The sequence below is a fragment of the Plectropomus leopardus genome, chromosome 11, assembly GCF_008729295.1.
Source record: "Plectropomus leopardus isolate mb chromosome 11, YSFRI_Pleo_2.0, whole genome shotgun sequence".
Lineage (NCBI taxonomy): Eukaryota > Metazoa > Chordata > Actinopteri > Perciformes > Serranidae > Plectropomus > Plectropomus leopardus.
In genome coordinates, this window is record NC_056473.1 from 22,961,504 (window position 1) to 22,986,939 (window position 25,436).

At 39.9% G+C, this 25,436-nt stretch overlaps 1 protein-coding gene across 1 annotated transcript in view; it reads left to right on the forward strand.

Moving 5' to 3' along the window:
* b4galnt4a (beta-1,4-N-acetyl-galactosaminyl transferase 4a) overlaps positions 1 to 25,436 on the forward strand; it is a 162,586-nt gene that overhangs the window by 111,225 nt on the left and 25,925 nt on the right. The window contains exons 7-8 of the mRNA XM_042495373.1: positions 7,507 to 7,574; positions 23,023 to 23,101. Of these exons, the coding sequence (XP_042351307.1) occupies positions 7,507 to 7,574; positions 23,023 to 23,101 (147 nt within the window). The remainder of the gene's footprint in view (positions 1 to 7,506; positions 7,575 to 23,022; positions 23,102 to 25,436) is intronic.

The following is a 25,436-nucleotide window of genomic DNA, read 5'->3' on the forward strand; positions in this document are numbered from 1 at the left end:
TTATGTTTGCAAACAGACTGATTAGTGACAGGCGGTGGATTGTTCAAGTTGAGGGATGCATTAATAGGTACAGTATATTGAATAGTTTTAGTTCTTAAAGGTGCTGTATGACATTCAGCACATTAATAAAGCAGCAATAAATGATTTGCCATGTAAAGATATATTAGAGAAATTGCATCCTGCGCAGAGAATGAAGTCATGCTCCCTCTGTGGGTTTTGTAATCCGAGCACCAAGTTCTTTGCTTTGGTAGCTGGTCCAGCCGTGCGTACATGTTAGTGTATGTGAGTCCCGCCTTTATGTCCCGCTGGCTATCTCATCACTGCAGCTCTGTACTGCACTCATGCAATCACCGCTGATTTTGGCATCTTGACCCAAATTTTCAACTCACTGGTTGCTTTTAGCTCTGTCAGCAGTGTTTTTGTTGTTAGCTCCAGCTAGCACTGCTAGCAGCTAATGTTTCATTTCAGCAAAGGCTATTAAATGAAGGCTGGTGTCATATCGTGCCATATCATTAAGTTACAACTTATATGCAGTGAAGTCTGGTCTGCACATGCCAAAAGGCTCAATAGCTGGCACACTATCATAGAACAAGTGTCCACAGTCGGCTTTGGGTCGTAATATATTTCATTTGAAAAAAAAAAAAGATTTGGGTGAGGATTAAAATTGTGCAACCATTGGAAAGATCTTTAAGAAAAGAAAGACAAACAAATGCTGTATATATGAAAGTATTTTATTGTGTATTGACCTCCATCCATTCAAACGAACTTAACCAAAAAGTTCTGCCAGTGCACCCAAGGAGGCTAAGAGCACACCCAAAGAGGATTCCATCCCTTTATTTCTAGCACAACCCTCCAACATTGCAGCGCTGGTTACGTTGCGTATGTGTCATAGCCCACTGCTCCCATGGGGCCCCAGCCTCCCTTTAATAGTCTTGGTTTCAGCCACCTCCATGTTTGCTCATGGCATCAAATGTGAGAGCTGTGTGCAATCAAGGCTCGACTCTAAATGTTGTTTAAAAAGCAGATAATATAATAATATGTTAATAATGTTTTTTAAAAAATGCCTTGCCGTACAAGCTTTATATATCATAACATTCCATTAGGGTTTTATCAGAGGCCTATTTTTCATTTGATTTGTTTCCTTTCAAGCTTTCAGCATAAAATGGGCCATTATTGTATTATCTTTTATTCTTCACTGTATTGTTTTTAACATTTAACTGCAGAATTACTGCCCTTTTATCTGATAAGTAAGTTACGGTTTACAATAAACCTTTCAAAAACATAGGTCTACCTAAAAACATAAATAACGGCTCTGTTTCATTCAGGTGTTTGAGGTGGCTGCCAAGTGCAATACCAGGGTCACAGCTAAATGGAATAGGACCATTATCCCAATAGGGAGAATGCTGTCATTCTTCTGTCAAACATTTCTCCAAATGTCAGGTTTTTCAGTTTTCAGCCAACATGAAAGAATGCAACCAAGTGCAGTGTGCAGGCCTTGCCCCTCATACCAAACAAGCAGTTTAAGTTCAACTTAAAAACACACACTGAAGGTGAGACAGAATAAGAAAAAGAAAACACTCTGAAGTTATACCACAGGTCAGCTGTTTTTCTATTACTTCTCTCATCTCATATGAGGAGAAAAGAAAGATGGTGTAGAGGAGAAGGAGTTGATAGAGAGAGGAGAAATGTCTCCATAGCTCCATTTCACACTCATATTTCTTCTATTCCTTGACCCTGTTTTGTGTTTCATTTCTCAGTGTTTCAGGGCCAGTGGCCATGTGAAATTAGTTTTCTCGAGGTGCCTACATATGTGGGCGAGGTTCACACAGTATGTGTGTTTGTGTATGTATGAGAGAGGTGGGCAATAGAGCAAGGTTTGTGTATATCTGTTGCTTGTCTGCTTTAAGTTTAAGAAATTTGGTCCCCAAGTTCCCAGCCTTATTTCTCCGAGGGGACATCTGAGGTAGAAACAAAATAAGGCAATATGTCAGTGAGGGGGTGTGTTTTAAGTTGTGATGTGAAGAAGTGTGTGTGTGTGTGTGTGTGTGTTGCCCCTCACGACTCCCTGGCTGTTTGCCTTTTGATTTACCTCCCACCTACTCTGGTGAGGAGATGGTGCTTTCAATGAGCAATGACTCATCGTTCAGTGGGAAATCATGTCTATGCTTTTGTGTTCACGTGTGTGTGTTCATGTGTGTGTGTGTGTGTGTGTGAGTGAGAGAGATTCTCATGTCTTTACTACATGCATACCTTGGAGAACATCTGCCACTTTTATGGAAAGCTGCGGTGCTGCACGTATTTTGTCCTTGTAAAAGTGACTTTGATTTCTTCATTGTTAACTTACAGCCAATAACCTGATAAGAAAATCTGAAAAGAGAGAAAAGGGAGAAAACAACCTTTGATTTTGTTAGTAGATTTGCGCCTTGACATTTAAGTTTTTTGTTTTCCTTTTGTGTCAGATTACATATTATAAAACCCTCAATTTACACATTTTCTCAAAAGAATTTAGAGCATCTAACATTGTTTGTAGAAGGAGAGTTTTTGAAGTATTCATAGATTCAAGTGAAGGAAATCAACATAAGAAATGTTCATGAGCAATGAATAAAGAGGGAATCTTTTAAAACATGATAAGATGTGTATTTGCACTGGAAAAAGGTGTTACATGAATCACAAACATTTGCATCTATATGTGGCAACACTAAAAAGACACTGCACTTGTTTAGAAGGTTTAAAGGTATTACAGTTTAAGAAACAATTTATGCAAAAACCATAAAAGCACATGATAACAAATACACAAAAGCAAAAATACTATAAAATAAATGAATAGATTGTTTGGAAGTTGACTGGACTGTTAATGAGTGGAGCCTTTTGGTCTCTTTATGGAAAAATGCTCAAAGAGGAGGTGCGCCTGCCTACTTCTGCATATGTGGAAAAAGCTGTGTAAAGCCTTTTGTGACTCCAGATGGAGCTCTACAAAGCTGTGATAAATTGGCTCAAGTGATGTCACAGTTGGGGCTTAAGAATACAAGTCTGAAAATGAAAAAAATCTTTGGTTGGAGGTTTAGGAAGAAGTGAGCTTACCTGACAGGATCTGTGCTTCAGGCCAGCAGAACATTATTACACTTCAAAAACTTGGGATGCAAAAATGTAAATAAAAATAGAATGCAGTCATTGAGTAATTGCATTCATCATTGCATTTATATATATATATATCATATTATGAATGAGCAAGTGTCAAAATTTTAGAGGCAAAGCATGTCATAAATGTTTTTCTTCAGGCACTATTTAAATTGAAAGTCTGAGGCCTTGTCTACAGATATTTGCATTATTGATATTGTCCCCCTTGGTTTAAAAGACAAATATGTCCACACAGTCACTGTTTTACAAAAAATGTCCACACTGTTTTCTGCAGACTCCTCTCATTGCAAAGACAGTAAAGTGTAAAGGCTACGTTATACTTTTCAGAATGCCGAACGAAATCTCATTACCTTTGATTTCCATTCAGCACAACAGCAACAATCCCACTCTTGGAATTGTCCTAACATCTGCTGGCTGCCCGAGTCTGACCTCAAAACATCATATCTGGCGGACCAAATGACACTGGACGCAGCAGGCAGCTCTATTCATCCTGAAATTGCAGCAGGATGAAGTTAAAGTGCAAAGTAGTCAATAGACCAAGCAGTGCTGTATATATGACTAGTAAACAAACTGGTAATTCGTTGTTGTTATTTTTGCATGTTTTTTACCACACAAAGCAACAATTGAAATGTGCAAATTGAGGAGATGATATTATCATTTCTCAAATTCTCTGCAGATGCTTTTGCATATCCACAGAAACAAAGTAACCAGAGTTTTGATGCACCTTTGAAGGTGTTTTAAGAAATCTTTTGACCTAAAACTTTGTTGTAGACAGGCCAAAATGTACATTTTCAAAAATATCTTTATAACTGTAAACAGGGCCTCAGGCCTTAGATGCATTTTTTTTAAAGTAATGACCATTTCAATTTGGCATTTTCCTTCATGTTAAAATGAGGCGAGATCATTTCTGTTTGCTGCAGCTATAGTTTGATTTCTTCCCCAGTTTTCCATTTGCTTTAAAAAACAAAATGATCATGTTTTCTGCCTGCGTGTGTTTATTTTTTGCACACATAAATAAAGATTTACTGTATTTAGAGTCAGCACTAGATAACGTGACTTGCCGAGACAAATATATTTGCAGTGCCGCCTCTGCTGAGTGATCGCGTTCTTTTTCATCTGAACAGCTCTTTTCAGAGAAAACAATACACACAGGAGCATATAAACATGTAAGTGCAGTGACTACAGAGGCATGTTCGACAGTATTGTCTGCAGGTTTCCCATTTATAGTCAGTGTAAAATTTTAAATTGCAGCTTCATTATTCTCTGCTTTCCTCTGCTTTGGAAGATTTTAGAGTTCTGCTAAGGTTTCTGCTCCATTCAGCTATGATTTGTCAAAGTTATTTAACTTTCACTGAAGTTTGGCTGCTTCTCTTAAAGAACCGACAGCACTTTGCAGTGACAGAGTTTATTTTAATGATGATCCTTTTGAGGGTGACTAGTTTAAATGATATTCTGCTGCACTACTTTCTGCAGTCTTCCCTGTTGCAAGTTGGGACGAGCTGTACAAAACATAATGAAAACTTAAAGCAGTCTAGGAGTTAAATGAGTTACAGTTTTCATTTATTTATGTTTTTAAGTATGGCTCCCCGATTCTTCTTTCTCTCAGGTAACTGTAAGTACTGGTTGTTAAGTAACTGTAAATGACAGATCATCTATTTCTATGTTTTGAGTAAGGAGCAGGCAAAATAAAATGTTTTATTTCTGCTCCTTTTCAAGTTGTGCAGAGGAACACAAGTATTATCCTTGCAGTTGGAGTATTGTGTCTGGTGCAGATAATTATTAAGTGCAGCACTAACAGGTCACATGTTGGTGTAATGTTCGGATATAATTGTTTAGCTGAGCTGACTGCTCTCCAACAGCCTAATGTTGCAGTTGTCACAAGATTTTAGCATAGAAGCATCAAAACCGAGCCACATTATTGTTTGTTTTCGATTAACATACAAAACCAGCCAACTCCCGTGACATTAGGAGAAGGACTGACAAATTCATTGGGTTGCTAGGCTAACAAACACAAGGTTGTGTGCTGCTGTACTAAAACACACTCTGCACTTATGTTCTTTGGAAGATTTTAAAGTGTCAGAATAAATAAAAAAAACAGAATATATGCAAAAAACACAAAAACCAAGAACATGAAAACAAGAAAATACACAAAAGCAAACATACTATAAAGAACACAAATTGACTGGACAGTCAGTGAGTGGAGCCTTTTGGCCTCTTTATGGACAAATGCTCAAAGACGAGGAGCACCTGTCTGCCACTTCTGCATATGTGAAAAAAGCTGTATAAAGCTTTTTGTGTCCCCAGACAGAGCTGCACAAAGCTGTGAGAAACTGGCTCAAGTGATGTTACAACTGAGGCTTAAGAATACAAGTCTGAAAAAGGAAAAAAAATAATCTTGGTTTAGTAAGAAGTGAGCTTACCTGACCTGACCTCATCCAAGCTGCAGGCTAGCAGCTCGAATCTACGTCATTACAAACCTGATTGCATTGATTTTCAAGTCCTTTTAGAGACAGACAAGACAATATATTTATTTTTTAAATCACTTAACCTTATATTTTACAAATATAAACACATTCTGAATTGATGCCTGCAACACTTTTAACAACACATTAAGCTATGAGAACATTAATTGTTGAAGTTTTGAAAGTGAAACTCAAGATTCACAAGCAAAGAGCAAAAAAAAGATAAATTAAGTTTTGTTAGCATGCAATACTTTTTTCCTGTGTCATTGCATTTTATTGCACATGTTTTTATGGATTGAAATGTTTTTCTTTATTGTTTTTTTTTGTTAATCGCAATGTCTGGTCTAACTTCTATGTGTATTGCTGCATTAGAACAATGTTTAGTGAAAAAATGTGTTTTTGTTTAAATTTTATCAAGTGTCCAAACTATTTTGGGGTTGGGTTTGTGGAGCGCTTGTTTACCATGATGGTTCACACTCTATCTGATGCACACCATTATCCACGAACCGTTTACTACGAAATTTAACAACCAACGGTGCTAATTCGAAACCCACCTTAGACCATGTAAGCATCTCATCATTTATGAGTGAACAAGCTCTGCGCTCACCTTCAGATTACTATCATTAAAGTCAGCATAAAGTAATTAGGTGCAATTGTTTGAATTTCTCTTTGGTTTGACAGAAAAGTTTCCATCCTAAATGTAAACTTAGCAAATGACGTTTAGCTGAGTGCGCTTGATATACCGCCTTACTCACTTTTTCATTTAAATATTCTCTTCCCGTGATTTGACTTCTACCATTCTTCCTTTGCCGGAGGATGAATATGTGAGGAAACTGTTGGTGTGGAAATGTACCACGGCAGCAGCATGCTGTGGGCTTCAGAGTGAAGGCACAGTAGCGTACATTGTGTCCTCCTCCTCCTCTCCAGCCAACTGCTTCACAGAGACTCTCTGAGGCTTCAGCGCTGCCAGGGGCCTAGTTGGTTTTGGACAGACATTACTGCCTGTTTTTTTGAGGTTTTTCTTCCCGTAGTGGCTCTCTTCTCATGCCAGCAAACACGTTCAGAGGTGCCATTGTATAATTGCCATTTCGTATGCGTGTGTGTCATTATCTTGTAGGTGTGTGTTACTGTGTGTGTGCTGCTCTCTGCGAAAACATTGTGGCGCCCAGGGTGAGGATCAGCAGCTATTTACAAGCTGAAAGGCTCTTGTGATGTGTTAAAACTGCGCGCAGTTTTCTGACCAGTTTCAGACCCAGAAGTGTGGCCAGCACAAACAATTAAAGGCATGCCCACTGTGATCTTAGCCTTATTCTTTCATTATGGATCAGCAGCAGCAGGGGCCCTAATTAGTCGCCTTGGCTTGCTGAGAAAATGAATGGGCACTGATTCGACTGCAGGGCTGAAACCGGAGCCCCAAGAGTTCCGATGAGCCGGCTTCTCAGACTCAGTATTGGCAGGGAAGGGCTCTTTCTGATTTCCTTTCTATTTATAGCCATTAGCTCTCATCTGCTCACTTTGCCAATCAAAACCAGCCTCCTGATTGACTCTCCCTGTTGCTTCGGGGCATATAATCTCGTTTTCCCAATTACGCTTAATTTGCTGTGAGCAGGGAAGTGATCAGGATTTTGCAGCGTGTTTTTCAAACAACCAAATGTTCTGAAGTTAAAATGAGTTTACAACGTCCATTTTTGTAATTGTCTTATCGAACAGGATCCTTAAAAAATAGGCATTTTCAATAGTCAAAGTTTTTTTCTCACAAAATTGATTTCTAGGAAGGATTTTCCAGACCCAGCACTTCCAACAACCCCCAACATTTCATATGCTGCTCCTATCCCCTGCTCTCACACTTGTGCGCTCTCTTTCTCTCACTCGCTCTGATCTGTGTCTCCTGTCTTGTGTGTTGCAGCTGGGTACAGAGTGGACCGCTCCAGGCGAGTTCAGCAAGTTCAGGTCCCAGTCCTCCAAGTCTGTGCAGTAAGTACCTGACCTGACATGCGCACACATTTCTTAACAGCGCAGTTAATTCACTCTCGAGCCTGTACTGAGCCCAAAAAAAATCCCTGCTAACATCTTACAGTAAGCTTGATGAATACACACCACCAGTGGAGCTTCTTCAGGACCGGACTCGTGGCTGTTAATGGCAAAGTGTCTCTCTAACTGTTAAGTAGCAGTTTGTACCGATCATTCTCTATGTGTAGAGTCAATTCACGTCGGTCTACAGCCTCTTTTATAACATAATTGCCTCAAAGGGCTTTTACTGCTCACATGCAGGAAGAAATTGTTGGCTCAAGTGTTCACGGGACACTAGTGGTGTGTCTCTTCTCTGGGCACATGTGCATACTTCCACGTATGTATGAATTTACATATCTAGAGTGCTCTCATCAGGTGTCAGAGAGTGGAGGATCATAACAGTTGAAAGGCCTCTTCCTCTAAATGTAAGATGAGAATGTATTACCCCATCAGCTCCTCTCAGATTCAGCACATCTCTCTCCATAATTGCTGGGAGCTTCTCGCATAAAAGCACCCTTTAATACGAGCGCTGATCTGCAGTCAGTTTGCTCCTGCAGTCATTGTGAAGTTGATATGATTATGCAGCAAGTGAGGAGATCCTAAGAATGGTGCTCCTATTCCTTTGGGTTTCCACATTTTCTGATTGGATGAAGCTGTAGAGTGCTGGGCATAAATTATTCACTCATAAACACACACACACACACACACACACTGCCAACAGTGTTTTGTGTTGAAGGTTTAGAATATTTAGCACATCTACACGGTACAAGTTGGATGATGAATGCACACAGTAAAGAAAAAGTAACAGTGTGTTTTCTTAATGTTGAATGAGGGTACATTGATGCCTTTTACAAAAGCTGAAGGCTGTGGGTGATGGATACAGTGTCAGTGTCTGAAACATTCTTGTCATGATTCACTGAAAAGATATGTACAAATTGAAATTGTAACTTTTTCAGGATCAGTCTTTTGGAGGATGATTACAAAATGTGATCATACAATTCTGCTTAAACTTGATAAATGACACTATTAAGCGCAACACAGCCAGAAAGCCATCTTATATTGACAGGGCAAAAGTAAAACCCCGAAGTGGGACTAGAGTGCACACATTAAAGCATACTTAGGGTTCCCACAGATCCATAATTTATCTTAAAAAAAAAGAAAAAACGCCTTAATTGGTATTAAAATGTCTTAAATCAATCTTTTAAAAGTCTTAAAGCACGGGAAGTAGAATTTTGAGTCTTTTTTTCTGATGTTGCATAGTGAAATCTCAAAATAATTGGTAACATCTATTTTTTTTAAATGATTTCCAAAATTACCCTTGCATTAGCGTCATGCAGGTCAAAATAGTGTAATCAACAATACTCGTATTTTCTTTCTTGTCGTGATGCTCAATGCAGATTATCCGCTGTCAGCTGGCTAGCCGTCACTGTATCCTTAAGTACTAAATTCAATAATAATAGGCTGTTTAACCAAGATTTTGTGGCATGGCTGAAGGCAGTACAAGTCAATGCATACAATGCTTGGTGTATTTTATGCACCAGTTTTTCAAACTCTGCATGAGGAGAATCAGGGCAGTGGAATGCAGAGTGAGAAACACAAAATCATTAAGAAAACTTGCAAACAAATGCCACAGCTTTCCAAGTTGTACCCTTGTCTCCAACACAAGATAAAGAGTCATGTTTTATCTTACAATTAACATTCAGACAAAAATTTCCATAACCCTACATAACTGATTTTGGTTAATGTTTTTTTTCTTCAGAATTAAATTTTGAGTAACATTGAAACTTGAATCTAAATAGTCTTAGTAGTAGGAACTCTGCATACTAGATGCAATATACTTTAAAATTTAACAGCAGTATTAATGGATGTGTGGAGCAAGCATGTAAATGGACCTCTTGTGCAGCTGTGCAGTTTGGATAATCGGCTGATGATCTGAGTGACGCTATAGTGACGTTGTGATTCTCACTGAAATATCAAATCAAAGACCCTGATCCTTCGCATCCTACAGACCATTTGTCTGATGTTGGCTGCTGTTTTTTTTTTACGGAAGCTTTGCCTTTAAACTAAAAAGAAACTTAGATAACTCGATATTCATAAAATCTAAATATCAGAACATGCTTCTTAGGGAGTTTTTTTCACTGCTATCATTTAAAATGAAAATGGTATTGATACAGTCAAGTCATATGCAAGACAATCATGTATGTAGTCACGATATGTCTATATGGTGTTCCCAACATCAGGCAAAACAGACAGCCAGCCCAAACTATAACAAACAAATGAGATGAAAGACATTCAGTGAATGTGTCTCATGCCATGCTATATACAGTATATTCTTTGTTTTGATGACCGTATTAATTTGACATTGCTCTTAATTCAGCCTGACTCACTGCATCGCTTCGATGTCTCATCATTTGTCAAGGTCTCGTCATAACAGTTTATGTATCATTCTGAGAGGGATAATTAAGAGGCATAAAACCACAAGAAGGAATTCTATGCTCTTTTAACTCCATGCATTTACTGAACATTCTGCCTCTCTTTTAAATGTGCAAATTGGCACGCACACACACACATACACAAACATCACTTATTATAATGAATGAAAATCCATTAATGCCATAAGGGGCTGAACGCAGGCCAGGACCTGTTGGCGAGTATTTGTGTTTGTCTGTGCGTGGGATTAACTGGGCCTGGTTAGCACAGAAGGCACACCAGACTACAAGGGAGCACAGAGAGATGACAAAAGATTAAGGGGAAGAAGAAGAGAGAGAAGGAGGAGGAGAAGGCAGCTGAAAGTTTTTCTATTTTCTCCTCCCGTCTGACAAGCGTCTGGCATTCTCTGACAATAACAAGGCAACAACAGAGTAACCTAGTGTGGAGACAGAACATGGCAGGAACATTAAAAAGGTTGTTCACCTGAGAAATTTGTGGTCGAAAATAACTAAGTACCTTTATTCAAGTATGCACTTAGGAACAATTTTAAGCTACTTGTTCTTGAGTATTTCCATTTGATGCCCCTATATACCTCTACTTCACTACACTTTAGAAGCATATTGTAGTTTTTCTACCACTACATTTATTTGATCAGTTACTTATTATTTTGCAGATTTTGATTAATTGTGCAAAGTATGATGTAAGAGGCTCTCTAGAAAACATTCAGAGCCTTAAAAAACCTGCAAACAACTATTTACGATGTAAAGATATGGCAGAGTAATGGCGTCCTGAGCAGAGAATGAAGTCATGCTTTCTCTGTGCGTGTTGTAATGCAGGCTTATCTGCTGTATGTTTAAAGACATGATCAGTCCACACACACGTTAGTCCCTGTGAGTCCCTGTGACAATGTCCCACTGACTACCTAATTGTCGCTGCTCTGCATTCATACAACATGCATACACTCTCCGGTTCCCCTAAAGTTAACACAGTTAGATCTGTCAGCATTGTTCATGCTGTTAGCAGCGTTAGCTGCTAGCTGCTGGCTCAACCACCTCCATGCTGAGAACCGTGTGCAGACGACCTAAGCGTGCACTCTAAAATTATTAAAGCACTCTAAATGTCGCACAGCTCCTTTAAAGTGATGTACACATAAATGCGTTGTGCAGGTACACATAATTTTGAAATGGACCATTCTGCATAATGAGTACTTACTTTTGGTGCTTCAAACATATTTTTATACTGAGGTATTGCTACTTGTAGGCTATTTAAGAAAAAGAAAAAAGAGTACTTGCACCACTGGAAATTTTAAAGGGACATTGTTTGATTTGTGAGCTGTTACTGTGACTTTTTGTGTGTGTGTGTGTGTGTGTGTGTGTGTGTTTAATTTATTTCATGTGTGTTTTGCTTCTATATAAAAAAAACAACAGGATAGTTTTCTACAGTTTGGGCATGCTGTCAGTAATAAAATTGTGCTCTCAAGGAGAGCTGTTGCAGAGAACACGCCTCTGCTGTTTGCTCTCCACCCCACTGAGATCTGATACAACCATAATATTCATCACCTCACTCTCTCTCACACACACACACACACACACACACACACACACACACACACAAATACGCAAACACCAATTGTTGCTTGCTACCTTCTCTCAAAAACTGTTTTAATAAATTTCTATATTGATGTGAAAAGGGATTGAAATATTGTGTACCAGAGATGAAATGGTTGCAAAGATTGTGGGATTTTACAGGTTGAAGGATCTAATGTCTAAAGTCAAATCTGTTTTATGTCATAGCTATCACATGCTGAAGGGGAAGTGTGTCAAAGACAGCATGAAAGTCTAGCTTAAGATAATTAGGCAAAATCTAGTTTGATGTTTCTGTGTGGGCGTGCATCAGAGAACATGTTAATTTTTTGCATACAAGCAAATACATGCCACTGTGCATTAGTGTGCATGCACTTGTTGATTACCATTGCCTTTTAAATTGTTCTCTGCATCTGATGACTTTATTGAAACATCCTGCAGTTTATTTGTCATCATCCACATGCTCCCTCTGCAGCACCGCACGACATCCATCCCTCACACAACATTACACTTGACCTGTTTATAGCAAAGCTGTTACGCTCCTGAGCGTAGCAAATTGTGTGCACTGCGGGATTAAAAGCCGTGCATTCATAAAAAGGTATTCTTCAAATTAGATGGAATGGAATTGAAATGAGCAAATTAGTAGTGCAGAACAGAAAAAGATACTATAAAAAAGAAAAGTGTAATATGTGTACAGTGATAATAATCAGTCATTAAACAGGTTGTAACACTTGGCAATTTGAAGCATTTGTAAACCTGATGAAAACAGGAAATTATGAACCAAAATGAATTTCGTGTTTCTAGAATATTTCATTTAATTTTGTAGATAGAAAGCCACTGTGAAAATTATTAGTCACTACACACAAGGTTCAGCTAGCCCTTGGCAGCGTGATCCTCTTGTGCAATTTGTTATCATAGAATAAGTTCAGAAGCATTTGAGCCTATTTATGGACTCCATTTTACCACAAAGCTGCAATTTAAAACAGCTTTCACAGTTTATGTGCTGCTGTTTCTAGTTATCATATCAGGCCCAGAACAGGATGAAATGGGACAGAGTTAAAGTAAAAGAGGAGCATGAAACAATGGAGTTGAATGGTGTAGAGTGGAACACAACCAAACAGAGAGCCGTCTTCAGAAATGTAATTGAACAGAGAGAGAGAAGAATGAAACACAACAGACACTCCCACTTTAGCAAGGTTGTTTTTTATTAGCTTTTTTTTTTTTTTGCCGCTTTGGACTGTGGTTATTTATACGTCTCGGTTCATTGGAGCTATACAGCCGGCTGTAGTGGAGCTGAGTGAACAGTGACTAATGGCTGCTGCAAGGTTGAATCATATTGTCAGGGAATGAAACATATTGTTGTTGAGGGGTTCACTTGAAACACTTTACTCGGCTGTTAGAGGTCTCGGCACAATGCAGTCAAAGGCTACTGAATCCAGCAAACATACGTGCACACACGCACACACACACACACACACACACACCTCATATAGTATATATAAACTCACCCTTCCATTGGCATTCCCTCTGTGTTTACTTTGCGTCGTGGATGACTGCAGCTACAGCTTTCAGGTTACGCTACTCTCATCTAAACTACTGCTATATTTTCCCCATCAGCCCTTAATTCTCTTTCTCTCTGTCTCTCACTCACTTTTTTATGGCCTTCTCCCTCTATTGCCATAATGGCATTTACTTTTGAGGAGAGAATTTGAGGCTGTAAAAGGGAGAGAAGTGGGAGAGGGTTAGGGCTTTCAGCAGTGTGCCTGAGCTGTAGTGCGAACAGCACGCAGCAGAGACGCATGCTGTTTGAAAACTGACAGAAATGATTCTCCGCCAGTGGGGTGTGGCCTTCCTGTTGCCGTGATGTGTGAAAGTCCATCCTGGGTGGCAATTTAAATAGATGGCATGGACAGGAATGTAGGATCAGTACACCTGTTTGGGAGATCTGGTAGTCATCCACACCACCTGGCCATGACCACCTGGAGGTAATGAGTCACACTATTTAATGAGTGTGCGTGTGGGTAAGGAAGTTGTGCCTGCGTTTCAATTCTGAAGTTTGTTGAATAAAACTTTACTAAAAGCATTTGTCCCTCATGCATGTCCCTCCGTCTCTATCAGCGTCTGTCTTTCTGCTCTTGCAAAAGGTGTCCTCCAATCCTTTCTGGCTCCATGTCACTGAAATTGATCAATGTATTGATTTATATAAGCACATTGTTACTTGCTTATTTGGGATTAGTGTAAGATGATTAGTTGGTTGAAAATAAATAATTTTGATAATCTACATTATTAAAGGCACCAGTGCAAAACGTTTGCCTGCTCCGACTCCTTGAATGTGAGGATTGTTGCTATTTCTTGTTTTAAATAGAAATAAATTAAATATCTTTTTGTGGGTCAGACAGAAAAAATGCACTTTAAAGGAAATACTTTGGTCTCTGAGATATTGTGATGGGCTATTTTCACAGCTTTTGATAGTACTGAAGCGCAAAAATGGACATATATCATTAGTGAATTGATTATGAAAAAACACAAACTAGTTGAACGACATTCTGCAAATTCAAAATCAAGCCATAAGACACTTAAACTAGCCTGAATCAAAATAAGAGGTATCCAAAAGCTGCTTCTGTTTGATGGCACCTACAACCTGGCTTTTAAAATAATACCTGTGTCAAGTTAAAAGTGTCCCTTTTTGTCTGCGTAACTCTTTGTCTCCACCTCCGCTCAAACCTGTGAAGTGATAGTTTGGCAGCGCCTGCCAGGTGGTGTCACAACAGCTTGATGAGTGACAGTGAAGTAGTCAGATAGGGAACCCAGATAACCCTGTCAACAGTACCTCCACTCTCTGACACTGCTACTAGAGCCTCGGGCTGTATAGACAACACCGGGGAGATTGACATTTGCTAAAATTCTATAAACTGAACTATGCTGAGTTGCATACTGAGCTAGTGTGACGTCTAACGACAAGTGTTTCAAACCTTTAGAGCCGCTCAGACTGAGATGTGATTGACAGTAGTTGAAGATTAGAGGGAATATTGTTGGAAAGGTATTGGAGACTAATGAGCGCTGGCTGAAACACTGGCTGAATCTTATCAGAATAAGGTCAAGGGTTCATAAAAAGGCCATAAGCAAAAAAAAAAAAAAGAAGTCAGTTTGACAGTCTCTGTATGTTTGTACCCTCCTGCATGTAATTCTGCAGATAACTCTCCAAACATGACAGCTTTGTTTGTCAAGATTCTCACCTTCAGGTGTAATGATAAAAATTAAAAATGGCTGGTGCTGACCGTTGACAGTGGCGTGGTGAGGATGGAAGGCAGAAGAGGTTTCCAAGGTTATCTCAGACACCACAGCTGGCATTTTGAAGGAGCTGCTTTCAGTTCACAAACTGCTGGAAATGACATTTACGCTGCCCCAATCCTCCACAGACACGTGGGCGTTGATGTGTGTTCTTGCTTTTCCCTGTGAGTGTTTGTGTGCGCCTTCGAACATTTTTAGGCCTTCCTTTCTTCTTTGACTTTCTCCCCTTTCCCTTGTCTCATCTTTCTCTCTCTCTCTTCAGTTCCTGTGGTTATAGCACTCTGCAAATGCTCCCATTTGTTTTCTATACACATGACTTCACAGAAAACCTCCAAAGGCCGATTATAGTTGGAAGGAGAGAGTTAACTGAGCCTTTCCCTGCAACAATGAGGGAAACCTAGCAGAGAATGACCAGTTATTTCAGTATGGGATCTCTCAGTATCTATAATTGAATCATTTAAGCACTGCGGGCTATTAGCTGGCGTGGAGACTCAAGCATTTAGAAAGAGGAAAGTATAGCACTTGTGCTCATGGCATCATAGGAATACTGATTGAGCGTTGAGACGAGCTGAATGTTGCACCTGCTCTGCAGCAAGCACCTGCTCATATATATGGATAGAATCAATTACATGTGAGTGATTGTATGTTTCTGTCTTTGTGTGCACTCATATCCTCACTTGTGTTTGAGTTTGAATACCAACCTTAATGCCAACAACTCTCTGCTCAAAGTAATTGGTTGTTACAGTGTAGCAGTCGAATTAGAATGAAGCTGTTTGCCAGCAAGCCAGCAATGACTTCTCTGTCCCACTTTCTTCCCCCAGGCCTTCACTCCGCCATCTGTTTCTATGAGTGATGGGAGCCTGCCGAGACACAAATCTATGTTTGAGTGTGTGTGTGTGTCCATGTGTGTAGTGGCTTATGTTTAATCAGAATGTCTTTGGGGTGTTGATGCACATCTCTTGAGCTGTGAAAGACTGCGGTAGCGGACATCTGATTGGCAGTAATGCATGAGTACCACCAAACGGTAACACAGGGCCGCTCCTGGCCAAACGTGATTAGAGACACTAATGATGACGGAGGGTCAGCTCACACTGAGGAAACGCAGAAATTAGATTCAGAGCAGCTGGGGAGCAGATATGTAAGCTGTTGGAAAGTGACTTAGTGAATGTCAAGAATGTATTGAAATGTTGTTAGAAGAGATTAAAAGTTAGCGGACATGAAATCGACACAAACATGTCCACATGTTTACAGACGTACACTCTCAACTATTCATGCTTAAAGGTGTCAATATGCTCCACTCCACGTGCTCCTTGATTGCTTTAACAGGGTCTGAGCCCCCACACCTTTCTAGCTTCAGAGTTGGGGTCTGCATCTGACTATTTCTGTAATCTTAAAAAAACAAAAATCCAACATTTATACCCACTTTATGATTGGCCAGGTGTGCATAGGTAAAAAAGTTAGTAAGTTAGTAGGGTTTGAACATTTCACGCCAACATTGTCACACCACTGTTTCATTGTTTATTGATCAACTATTTACTGAGTTCTTTTCACATGAAAATTGTACACAATGTACCATAGACAAGGATTCTTGCATATGCAAACATTATTCAACACAACCTGTCTACATATAACCATTGCCCTGCAAAAAAACATATTAATAATACTTAGAATAAGTACCATTCCTTTGTACTATGCGTTAGTACGAACCCCACCACCCCCAGCTCTCAGCTTTCACATTACTAATGTTTCATACCCAATGCACTTGCGTCATAATTTTCATGACATTTTTGTTATGCTACAGTTTACAAAAGGGCGCAGCATCAGTCATCGGTCTTCCCCATTCTTGCAAACAGGATATCCTAAGAATGCCCTGAGGGAATTTCTTCAAATTTGGCACAAAATGTCCACTTGTACTAATGTTGAACTGATTTGTTTTTGGTGATCAAAGGTCACTGTGACCTCACAAAATATGTTTTTTGGCCATAAGCCAAGAACTCACACTTTTTATGAGAAAATTTACCACAAATTTCTAACTGAATGAAATAATAAAGTGATGACATTTTATATCCAAAAGGTCAAAGGTCACTTTCACTGTGACATCACAAAAATACTGTCTGGCCATTATTCAGTGTCATAACTCAGGGACAGAAGGGAGATATTTGGTCAGATACTGAATTGGTGACACTAATTTTGGATGCCCACCTTGAAACTGTATTTCAGAATCTGTAGCTTCTTTGCAGCACCATCCATATTTGAAGCAATTTCAGCTGTTATGGTAACATACGACTCTGGACAGACATTGATGTAAACTTTGCAACTTGACAAGTTTGCAGAGGCATACAACCACTAGGTGGTAATTCTAATTTAGGACTTAATTGTGTGTTTACACTCCTGAGGCACCATTGTGTAGTGTATGATGGATTGGCTGAAAAATAAAATCCAGTTCCCATGTTTATCGTAATGAAGGAACATTGCAGCCAGTGCAACAATGGGGCTTATTGATGTGTGTTTTGGACAACATTGGAGCTCCATGGCAGAAAAGAATAGGCTTTATCAGGCTTTGGATACACAGACAATACTTGTTAGTTGGATCAATTCATTGTTGGTTTTGGCCTTTTAATGGGATTTGTCGACAATAAGAAAAATGTTGTTAGTTTTGTCCCATAATCCTCCCTACTTCCTAATATATAACTGTGCACCTCTTACATTCCTCCTGTAGATAAATCCCCAGCAGCTCGCACATGTAGTATTGTTTGACCTTGATGTAATGTAATAATTGTAGTTGCACTTCGCAGGAATGAAAAGAGCATATGCTTCTCAGTGTGGCACAAATACACAAACCCCAGGAGAGGAAGGCATTGCAAGATACTGAATTCTTTTTCTCTCTCCACATATCCACGCATTTGGGCCAGTAGCAGAAGAGAAGGAGTATTAATACAAAATCAAAGTGAGAAAGGGGTGAAGTGGAGGCATGGAGAAGAAAAAGCATTGAAGATAGTAATGCTGTAACGCTATATTAGATAATTACATATGGGGAATTGGACGCGGGAGATGGGGGAGAAGAGAAGTGTTGGGAGAGAAGCAACGGACACAAGATACAGGAGAAGAGAAGGGGGGGAAGAGATGGGGATGAAGGAGAGCAGAGGGGGACGAAGTGAAGGGAGGGGATGGAAGAAAGAGGATTTATTGAGGCTGCAGGGAAGAGCAGCGTGATAGCTCTCTGATGGATTAGAGGAATGCATGAGAAATGGAGTGAAGAGAGGAGAGAGCGCGAGGGGAGAAAAGTGAAGTTTGTGCGTCTCCTTGGGGCAGCTCTAAACAGTGGTATCATTAATGTAGTGGAGGGGAGAGCGCTCGCTGAGTCTTTTATTTAAAGGACACCTGTGGGTATTAGAGAGGGAGAAATTTGCCAAGAGAGAGAAAGGGTGATAGCATTAATGAGAAATTGTCTTGGAAAAATAAAGGAGATGCTGGAAAAGTAGAATCAAGAATTTGCTGTAGCTGGCGGACAGATAGGTGAGATGAAGGAGAAGAGAAAGAGGACTGGTATTAACCAAAGGCAGGAAGTATACTGTCTCCTTTTGCTCACTGCAAACCAGGTTAGTAATGCTGAGGGTGTGTGAGTGGGTGTGAATGTGTGTCAATCTGTCTGTTGGTCTGCAGGTTTTTGTTTTAAGGGCTTTTGTATATATCTATAGACAACACACAGAAGGATACATTTCTTTTAGATGATTCTGAAAGGAGTTCGTCTCACAGCAGGACCAAAAATTCCAACCCTGTCTTTACATTAATGTCAAATAAATATTTCATACCTAAAATCCAGCAGACTTTGAGCAGCAGTGATACTCTCTGGATATTGTCCCGTCTTGTGTTATCCAGCCCAGTCGAGCTCCTTTGTCTGTCTCTATCCGTTCAGCCCGTTCAGAAGGGAAGCTGGAAACAAAGACTACAATTAGTCAGGCAATTAGACTCTTGTTTTGTGTCCTCTACTCATCCTCTGAGTCACACGCTAATAGCTATTCTTTCCTCTTCCATCTCTCATTTGCCCTTCATTTGCTCTTTTATGTTTTTTCTTCTTCTTCTGGCATGGAGTTCTGTATGAAATCACTTCTCAGTGATAGTCATTGTAATGTATTTTTTTCTCCTTTTAAGATACAGAAAGCATTTATAATTCCCTCTCTGTTTCTGCTGTTCATTTGCTATTTATCGCTCCTCCTTCATCTTTCTTTCCGCCTGTCTCTCTGTCTCTTCATCTCTTTCAACCAGAGTGCGCCTCATCATCCATCACAGGAAGACTGGTGTGACCAGTGCGCACACACACAGACTCACACAACACCTTTATCTCCAGTCTTTCAGTGTAATGTAAAACTAGACACAGGAGAGATCCTGAAAAAGTATTTCAGTTTTTTAGTTTTGCTTTGTCTAATTTTGTAATAACAGCATTTCCGTCACATCTTTCTCCTTTTTTTTCCTGACCATATCTTTATTTGGATGCTCATGACTCATTTCTGTCTTTTATTTTCCCAAAGAATATATGTCTCCTTCACACCAAATTTAAAACTAGCACTCAGAAATCATTCAATGCATAAATGAAGAAAACTACTATCAGGGGACAACAGCAGTCTGCAGACAATGAATCAACAAATGTCTCACCTCCCCAGAGGAAGTAAATTACACAAACCAAAATTGAAATTGCAACAGAATTGGCATACAAAATGACTTGAAATAACAAAGAGAAAAAATAAAGGAAGTAGATAAACAAAAGATAGATTTGTGTGTGAATAGGACTTGATGTTCTGCTGTCTTCATCTGTTTATCCATCTCTGTTTCTCAGTGTGATATGATCCTTTTGTTTGTCTCTGTCTTGCTACGCTTCTGTTTATAGGCCTGCTATCTGCGGCGTGTGCTTTTGTGTCTGTGTGTGTGTGTGTGTGTGTGTTTGTGAGCTTGTCTTATCTGGCATCTTATAACAGGTAAACAGGTTTGTATTGGCTGAGCTGCCAATCTGTCACTGCTGAAGATGGGGCTCTTTGAGTGTGTTTGTGTGTATTTTTGAATTTCTGAGAGCAGCGAAGGGGCTAGAAGAAAGAGATCCTCAAATGTTGACAGAGGATATTATGATGAGGGTGCATTTTTGTGTATTTCTGTATAATTATTCATTCTAAATGTGTAAGTCCGCCATGTGTGCTGTGGTGTATCCGGCTGACTCTAAAACACTGTGGCGGCAGACTGCATCCTCTCAACTCTGACATTAGATTATCCCCCAGATGGAGTCAGATTATGGGCTGAAATAGACAATCTAATGAACAGTCAGGAAATGCACTAATATCCCTAAAACCCATCTACAGTCGTCTGCACAGTGACAGGAACTCGATAAACTAAGATCACCAGAAAAAAAATGTTTTGTGTTCAGGATGTTTGAAGGCATATCAACATAAAATTTAATTAGGAACTTTGAGATTCAATTCTCCAAAAAACAATGGGTCCAAGGTCCTTGAAGTGCTTGAATTTTGAGGGGGGAAAAAATCAAGTACTGGACTACCTTGAAAATAGCCCCTTTTTTCAACAAAGTGCTTAAAAAGTCATTGAAATTCAGATGAACCACATAATATCTTTTATTTTGACCAATGTTTTGTTCACGAAGTCAATATGAACAAATTGCACAGAATATGTGTAACGTCATATCACGGAAATAAAGCTTTCTTGGCGTTGTGCACCACTCAGAACTTGCATAGGAATGAAGGAAGCCCCACCTCTAATGCTGTATCCAGGTCTGTTAATACATCCACTGTTTCCTCTCACTTCAGTGGTGCCCTGTTTTAATAGCTCCGCCTTAAACTAAAAGTGAAATTTAAGTTCCGGCTGATGTTTTCTTGCCATTCGTACACTTTTTTTTCACTGAAAAGAGTCATTGATCACATCATTTATTTGTTTAATAAAAAGTTATATTTGAAGTGAAATATTTGCTCTGAGTAAAGTCCTTGAAAAATGAAAAAAAAAAAAACAGTGCTTGAGAAAGTACCTCAATTTCTTTATTTTATAATAAGAATGTTATTTTGGATTGTCTGTGTGAACCCTAATATCCTCTTTTTGCAAGCCAGTTATGTTTTATCCGACAGTTATAATTTAATGGGATACATTACTATCTATTCCAGCACAGACGAAATCTTGCCCTCAGTTCTGCAGTTGAGATGATTCTGATTACTCAATTTTCCCACATATTCATTATATTCATTAAAGTTTCATCTGATCTCATCTAATCTAATGAGTCTTTTGACTGTGTTTTGTCTGAGGTGAATGCAAAATGACATTTTCTTTTCTATTTTTTTAAGTATGGCTCAGCTCAAACAGTGAGATGGCGTTCTGTTTGAATCATATGGGAAAGGGCACGCAGGGTGCCAGGAGCTGAAAGTGGCACTTAAGTTTGCTGAGTGCCGTTTCAGCAGCTGCACACAGAGATGTTCCCTATTCATGAGAGAGTGACCTTAGCACACTGTCACTGCTCTCCTGCACCTGCAATGATTTATTGGTTACAGAACGCTGGGCAGCCGGATGATGCGGCGGCGTTTGTGCGCGAAGCAACACGTGACCTCCACCCCCCTTCAGCCTTTGTCCTGCCCTTCAACGCAGTCAACCAGATCAGGAACAGAAATGCACATACACTGCCAAATAAGTCTATTCTATATCTGTAATTTGGAAGTCTTTATCGTCAAAGACCAGGCATTTATGTCTGGTACTGCTGAAACAATTACTCTGTCATTTATCAAGCTGAAATGCTGAAAACCTTCGCTGACTTAAGCTCTGGGTTTTACTCTGTTGATCGAACAAAACAAGCTGCTTTAAAATGTGACTTTAGCCTCTGGGAACTTGGTTAATAGGCATATGTCAGTTTTTTCATCAGAAAATCTTAAAGACGAAATGATTTGAAACTCGTGAACATATGCACAACAAAAGTTTCTCTGCTTGCTCGGCTTGTCTTTGTTTCATGTTACCTCCCGTTTTCGGTGGGGCTATTTTCAAGTCAAAACACACTTCATCAAAGAGAAGGAGCTTGTGTTTGTGTCAGGAGACAAACAGGAGACAGGAGAGAGAGGGGACCATCACAGACAGAGAAAAGGACACAGAAACAAAGACAGAAAATGAGGAGTAAAAACAGAGCATGCCATCACATACCTTATTGAATGAGAGCACATGAATATGGAGGAGACAAATGACTCAAAAGTTCAGAGTAGCAAATGTTTCACAAATTAACAGCCTACGGAAAACTGAATCAACATCATCTTGTTGGTGGGAATTAGATTTTCCAAGTCAGTGCCATTTTTTTTCTCATAATAACAGCTTTTAAATGCATTTAAAGCACACATATCAACAAATAATGCATTTACACACGTAGAAGCGCACTGTTCATGTAAACAAGCAGTAACATGATTTTATGCACTGCCCAGCGGTGTGTTTGTGTGTGTGTTCAACTGCATGTGTGTGTTTTGAGAGCTAATGATGTGTGGAGCAGTGCTCCGGTGTCTCTCATTCAGCAGCAGATGCTGGCCTATTAGCCGAGATGTGTTTTTGATAAGAATAGAGCATTGTCGCTTGGTGTGTGTTTCATCAGTGTAGGGGAATAACATGTGCAATAAAACTTCGAAATCAGATCTTTACTCAGTCTAACCAGGAGATCCAGAGAAATACTGGAGCCTGTGTAAGAGTAAAATGTTGATTTATGTGGAGCATCGATTTTTTTTCCCCACTGTCGCAGAAGGAGTGTTTTATTCAGGACCCGAGGCTGATAATATCCTGGCTCACTGCCGTCTCTTTTGCCATCTTGCCTGTGGCGTGGATTTATATTCCAGGCTGATTAACCTGTCTATTCTCAGGTCCAGTTGACATATGTTTTTATGACTACACTTTCAAAGTTAAACAGTTAACATTGCTTCACTGCAGTCTCATTAAACTCTTATAAATTGGTGACCCAAAGTTGCTAACAGTTGTATCCCTACACAGTAACCTGCTGAGAAAGATCCCAAAGTGAAAGAAGCTGAAGTGGCTTATTATAGATATACATTATTTTTCATCAGCTTCAAATATCTAACAATAGCTCTTTCCTCCCTCAGCCTTATCTCATCCAGACGATACTACTTTGAGATCCTCCACAAGCAGGATGACAAGGGCTCGGATCACGTGGAGGTTGGGGTAAGTGGACCCATTTAATCGCTCACTTCCTCAACTCTTCCTCTGTGCCTACATCTCTTTTCCCTCCCAGTCATTTCATCCCAGCTGACTCCTAGTACACCAAAATGCTTCCGCCTGTCTTGAGAAAGCTTTCACCTTTGGCAGGAGAATTTGCATTTAGTTTTCACTTGCAGCCTGTGTTTAACACTGTCAGAGAGTGAGAAGTAAGAGGAAGCATGTGAAGTGGAAAGATCTCCTTTTCCCCCCTTTAATGTATAAAACTCATCAAAATTGCATGCAATGAACGCCCTCCTTGTTGTAACGCTGGCTTTTCCCACAAAAGGGTTTAGAGCAACTACTTTTTCCTCTATCTTGTTTCTGTTCCTCCATCTGTCACCACTCTCCTTCTCCATCCTACTCTCCCACTGCGCTCTCTCGTTGGTTTTTCCTCTTTCTGTATTTTGGTCTGTACTTCTCTAACTTTCCCTCCCAGTTCGCTTCGACTCTCTTCTGCACCATTTCTCTCTCAGTAGTGCTGTTCTGCACCTCAGGCAAAGCTCAGAGATGAGTGGGGCTTAATTTCAAGATGAAGTTTCAAACGAGAACCCACACGCCTTGTGTGAGCCTGCGCTTTGAGTGGGAGGGCAGATGAAAAAAAAAGAGAGATAACTGGTGTGTGTGTGTGTGTGTGTGTGTGTGTGTGTGTGTGTGTGTGGAATTAATCTCTAACAAGCCCTGGGTTATCGTCATCATGGTGACCATCATCATCAGCAGAGCAGCAGCGGTACCGCTGGAGTTGCTGTCTTCTTTTACAAAACTTCAGTGTCATTTTTGCACCCCGAAGGTTTATCCCTGGCAAACTCCGTCTTAGTGCCCCTGGCTACTTTCTTCCACCTATATTTCTGTCTTCCTATTAGTTTGTGTTAGTTTCTTTTGGGGCTTTTTTATGCTTAACTGTCCTGTCATATTTTTTTCTCTCTTTTTTTTTTTTGTTCTCCACCATGTCTCCACTAGCCATTCATCACTTCACCACTCCCTAACCTTGGCTACATTTTCCAGCCCTGCTGTACTCTTTTCTCGGTTTCTCATGTGTCTCAAACATTCAGTCTGTTCAGTGTTATTCTGCTCGGAGTGGCTGCTTCTGGGTGCCAGTTTTAAGAGAGGAGTTGACAGGGTGATGTGCAGAGATCCATGCTGAACTGATAGCTCTGTGGTGCCAAGAGGATCACATGTGAACCCGAAGAGATGTAGGCGGAGGACTGTGTGTGAGTGAGTGAGTGAATGTGTGTGTGTGTGTGTGTGTGTGTGTGTGTGTGTGTGTGTAAGTGAGAGAGAGAGAGAGAGAGGAAGAGGCATGTATCTACTTTAAAACCATGCCATGTTGACACTTGGGCCTCCACTCTTATTTGATAATGGTGAATTGGCACATTCAGCTGGAACAACCTATGGCAGTATTTTCACACAGGCTGTGTGAAATGTCACGTTAGTGGCAGGTCTCCCAAGTACTATACTGTTGCTGTGGGACGTTGTGGGATGTTGATGTGGGCGTATTATGAACATTCTGCTGATGATGTGCAAGTGTGACTAATAAATTACAGTCCATGACGGCCACATCCCAATGGCAAACAAATTAAACTTCCATTGGAGTGCCTGTGGATAGGACAAACAGACTTGTTGAGATACGATTCAACAAAAGCAGAGAGATAAACTGTTATTATGTCCTTGTTTTTGGACTGTTGAGTCTTGCTGACTAACGTGGTGTCATTGTGTGGACTGGGCTCCTGGGGCTAGTTGGTATGAACCAGGTAGAAGGCCATATTCAGACCAAATATGCACGCTTGTCGGTCATTTTAGTGAGATGAATAGTTGAACCTGGTTCAACTTCTGCCAGATCGCAATGTAACATCATCTTGCAAATGCAAGCAAACATGTCCCTTGTACTATTACACCAGTCGCTCTCATGTGCACAGTGCAATTCGTATGTTTTTTCTCATTCTCAAAGAGACAAAGGATAAAATGACTGTTTTTGGGCAAATGTGTTAGCTAACAAACTATATACACTATGAGCAGAGAGGGAGCAACATAAGCATTCATTTAGAGTCATGTTTATGACCGGCTGATGGATTCAAGCTCAATATCCACTCTTTTTTTTAGCTCTGATTTAGTTTCCATCGATTCCTGAAAAAATATTTCACCAGATGGTCACTAACTTTTTCTGCCCATTGTTTGGTGGCCAGGTAACATACAGTGGGCTCATCAGAGTTTTTCCCACTAAAATGGCTTCTTTCTATAAGGCAAATTAGGCTTGATAACAGTGGGGAAAGCGAGCCTAAACGTTCAAGTAGCAGGCCATCAA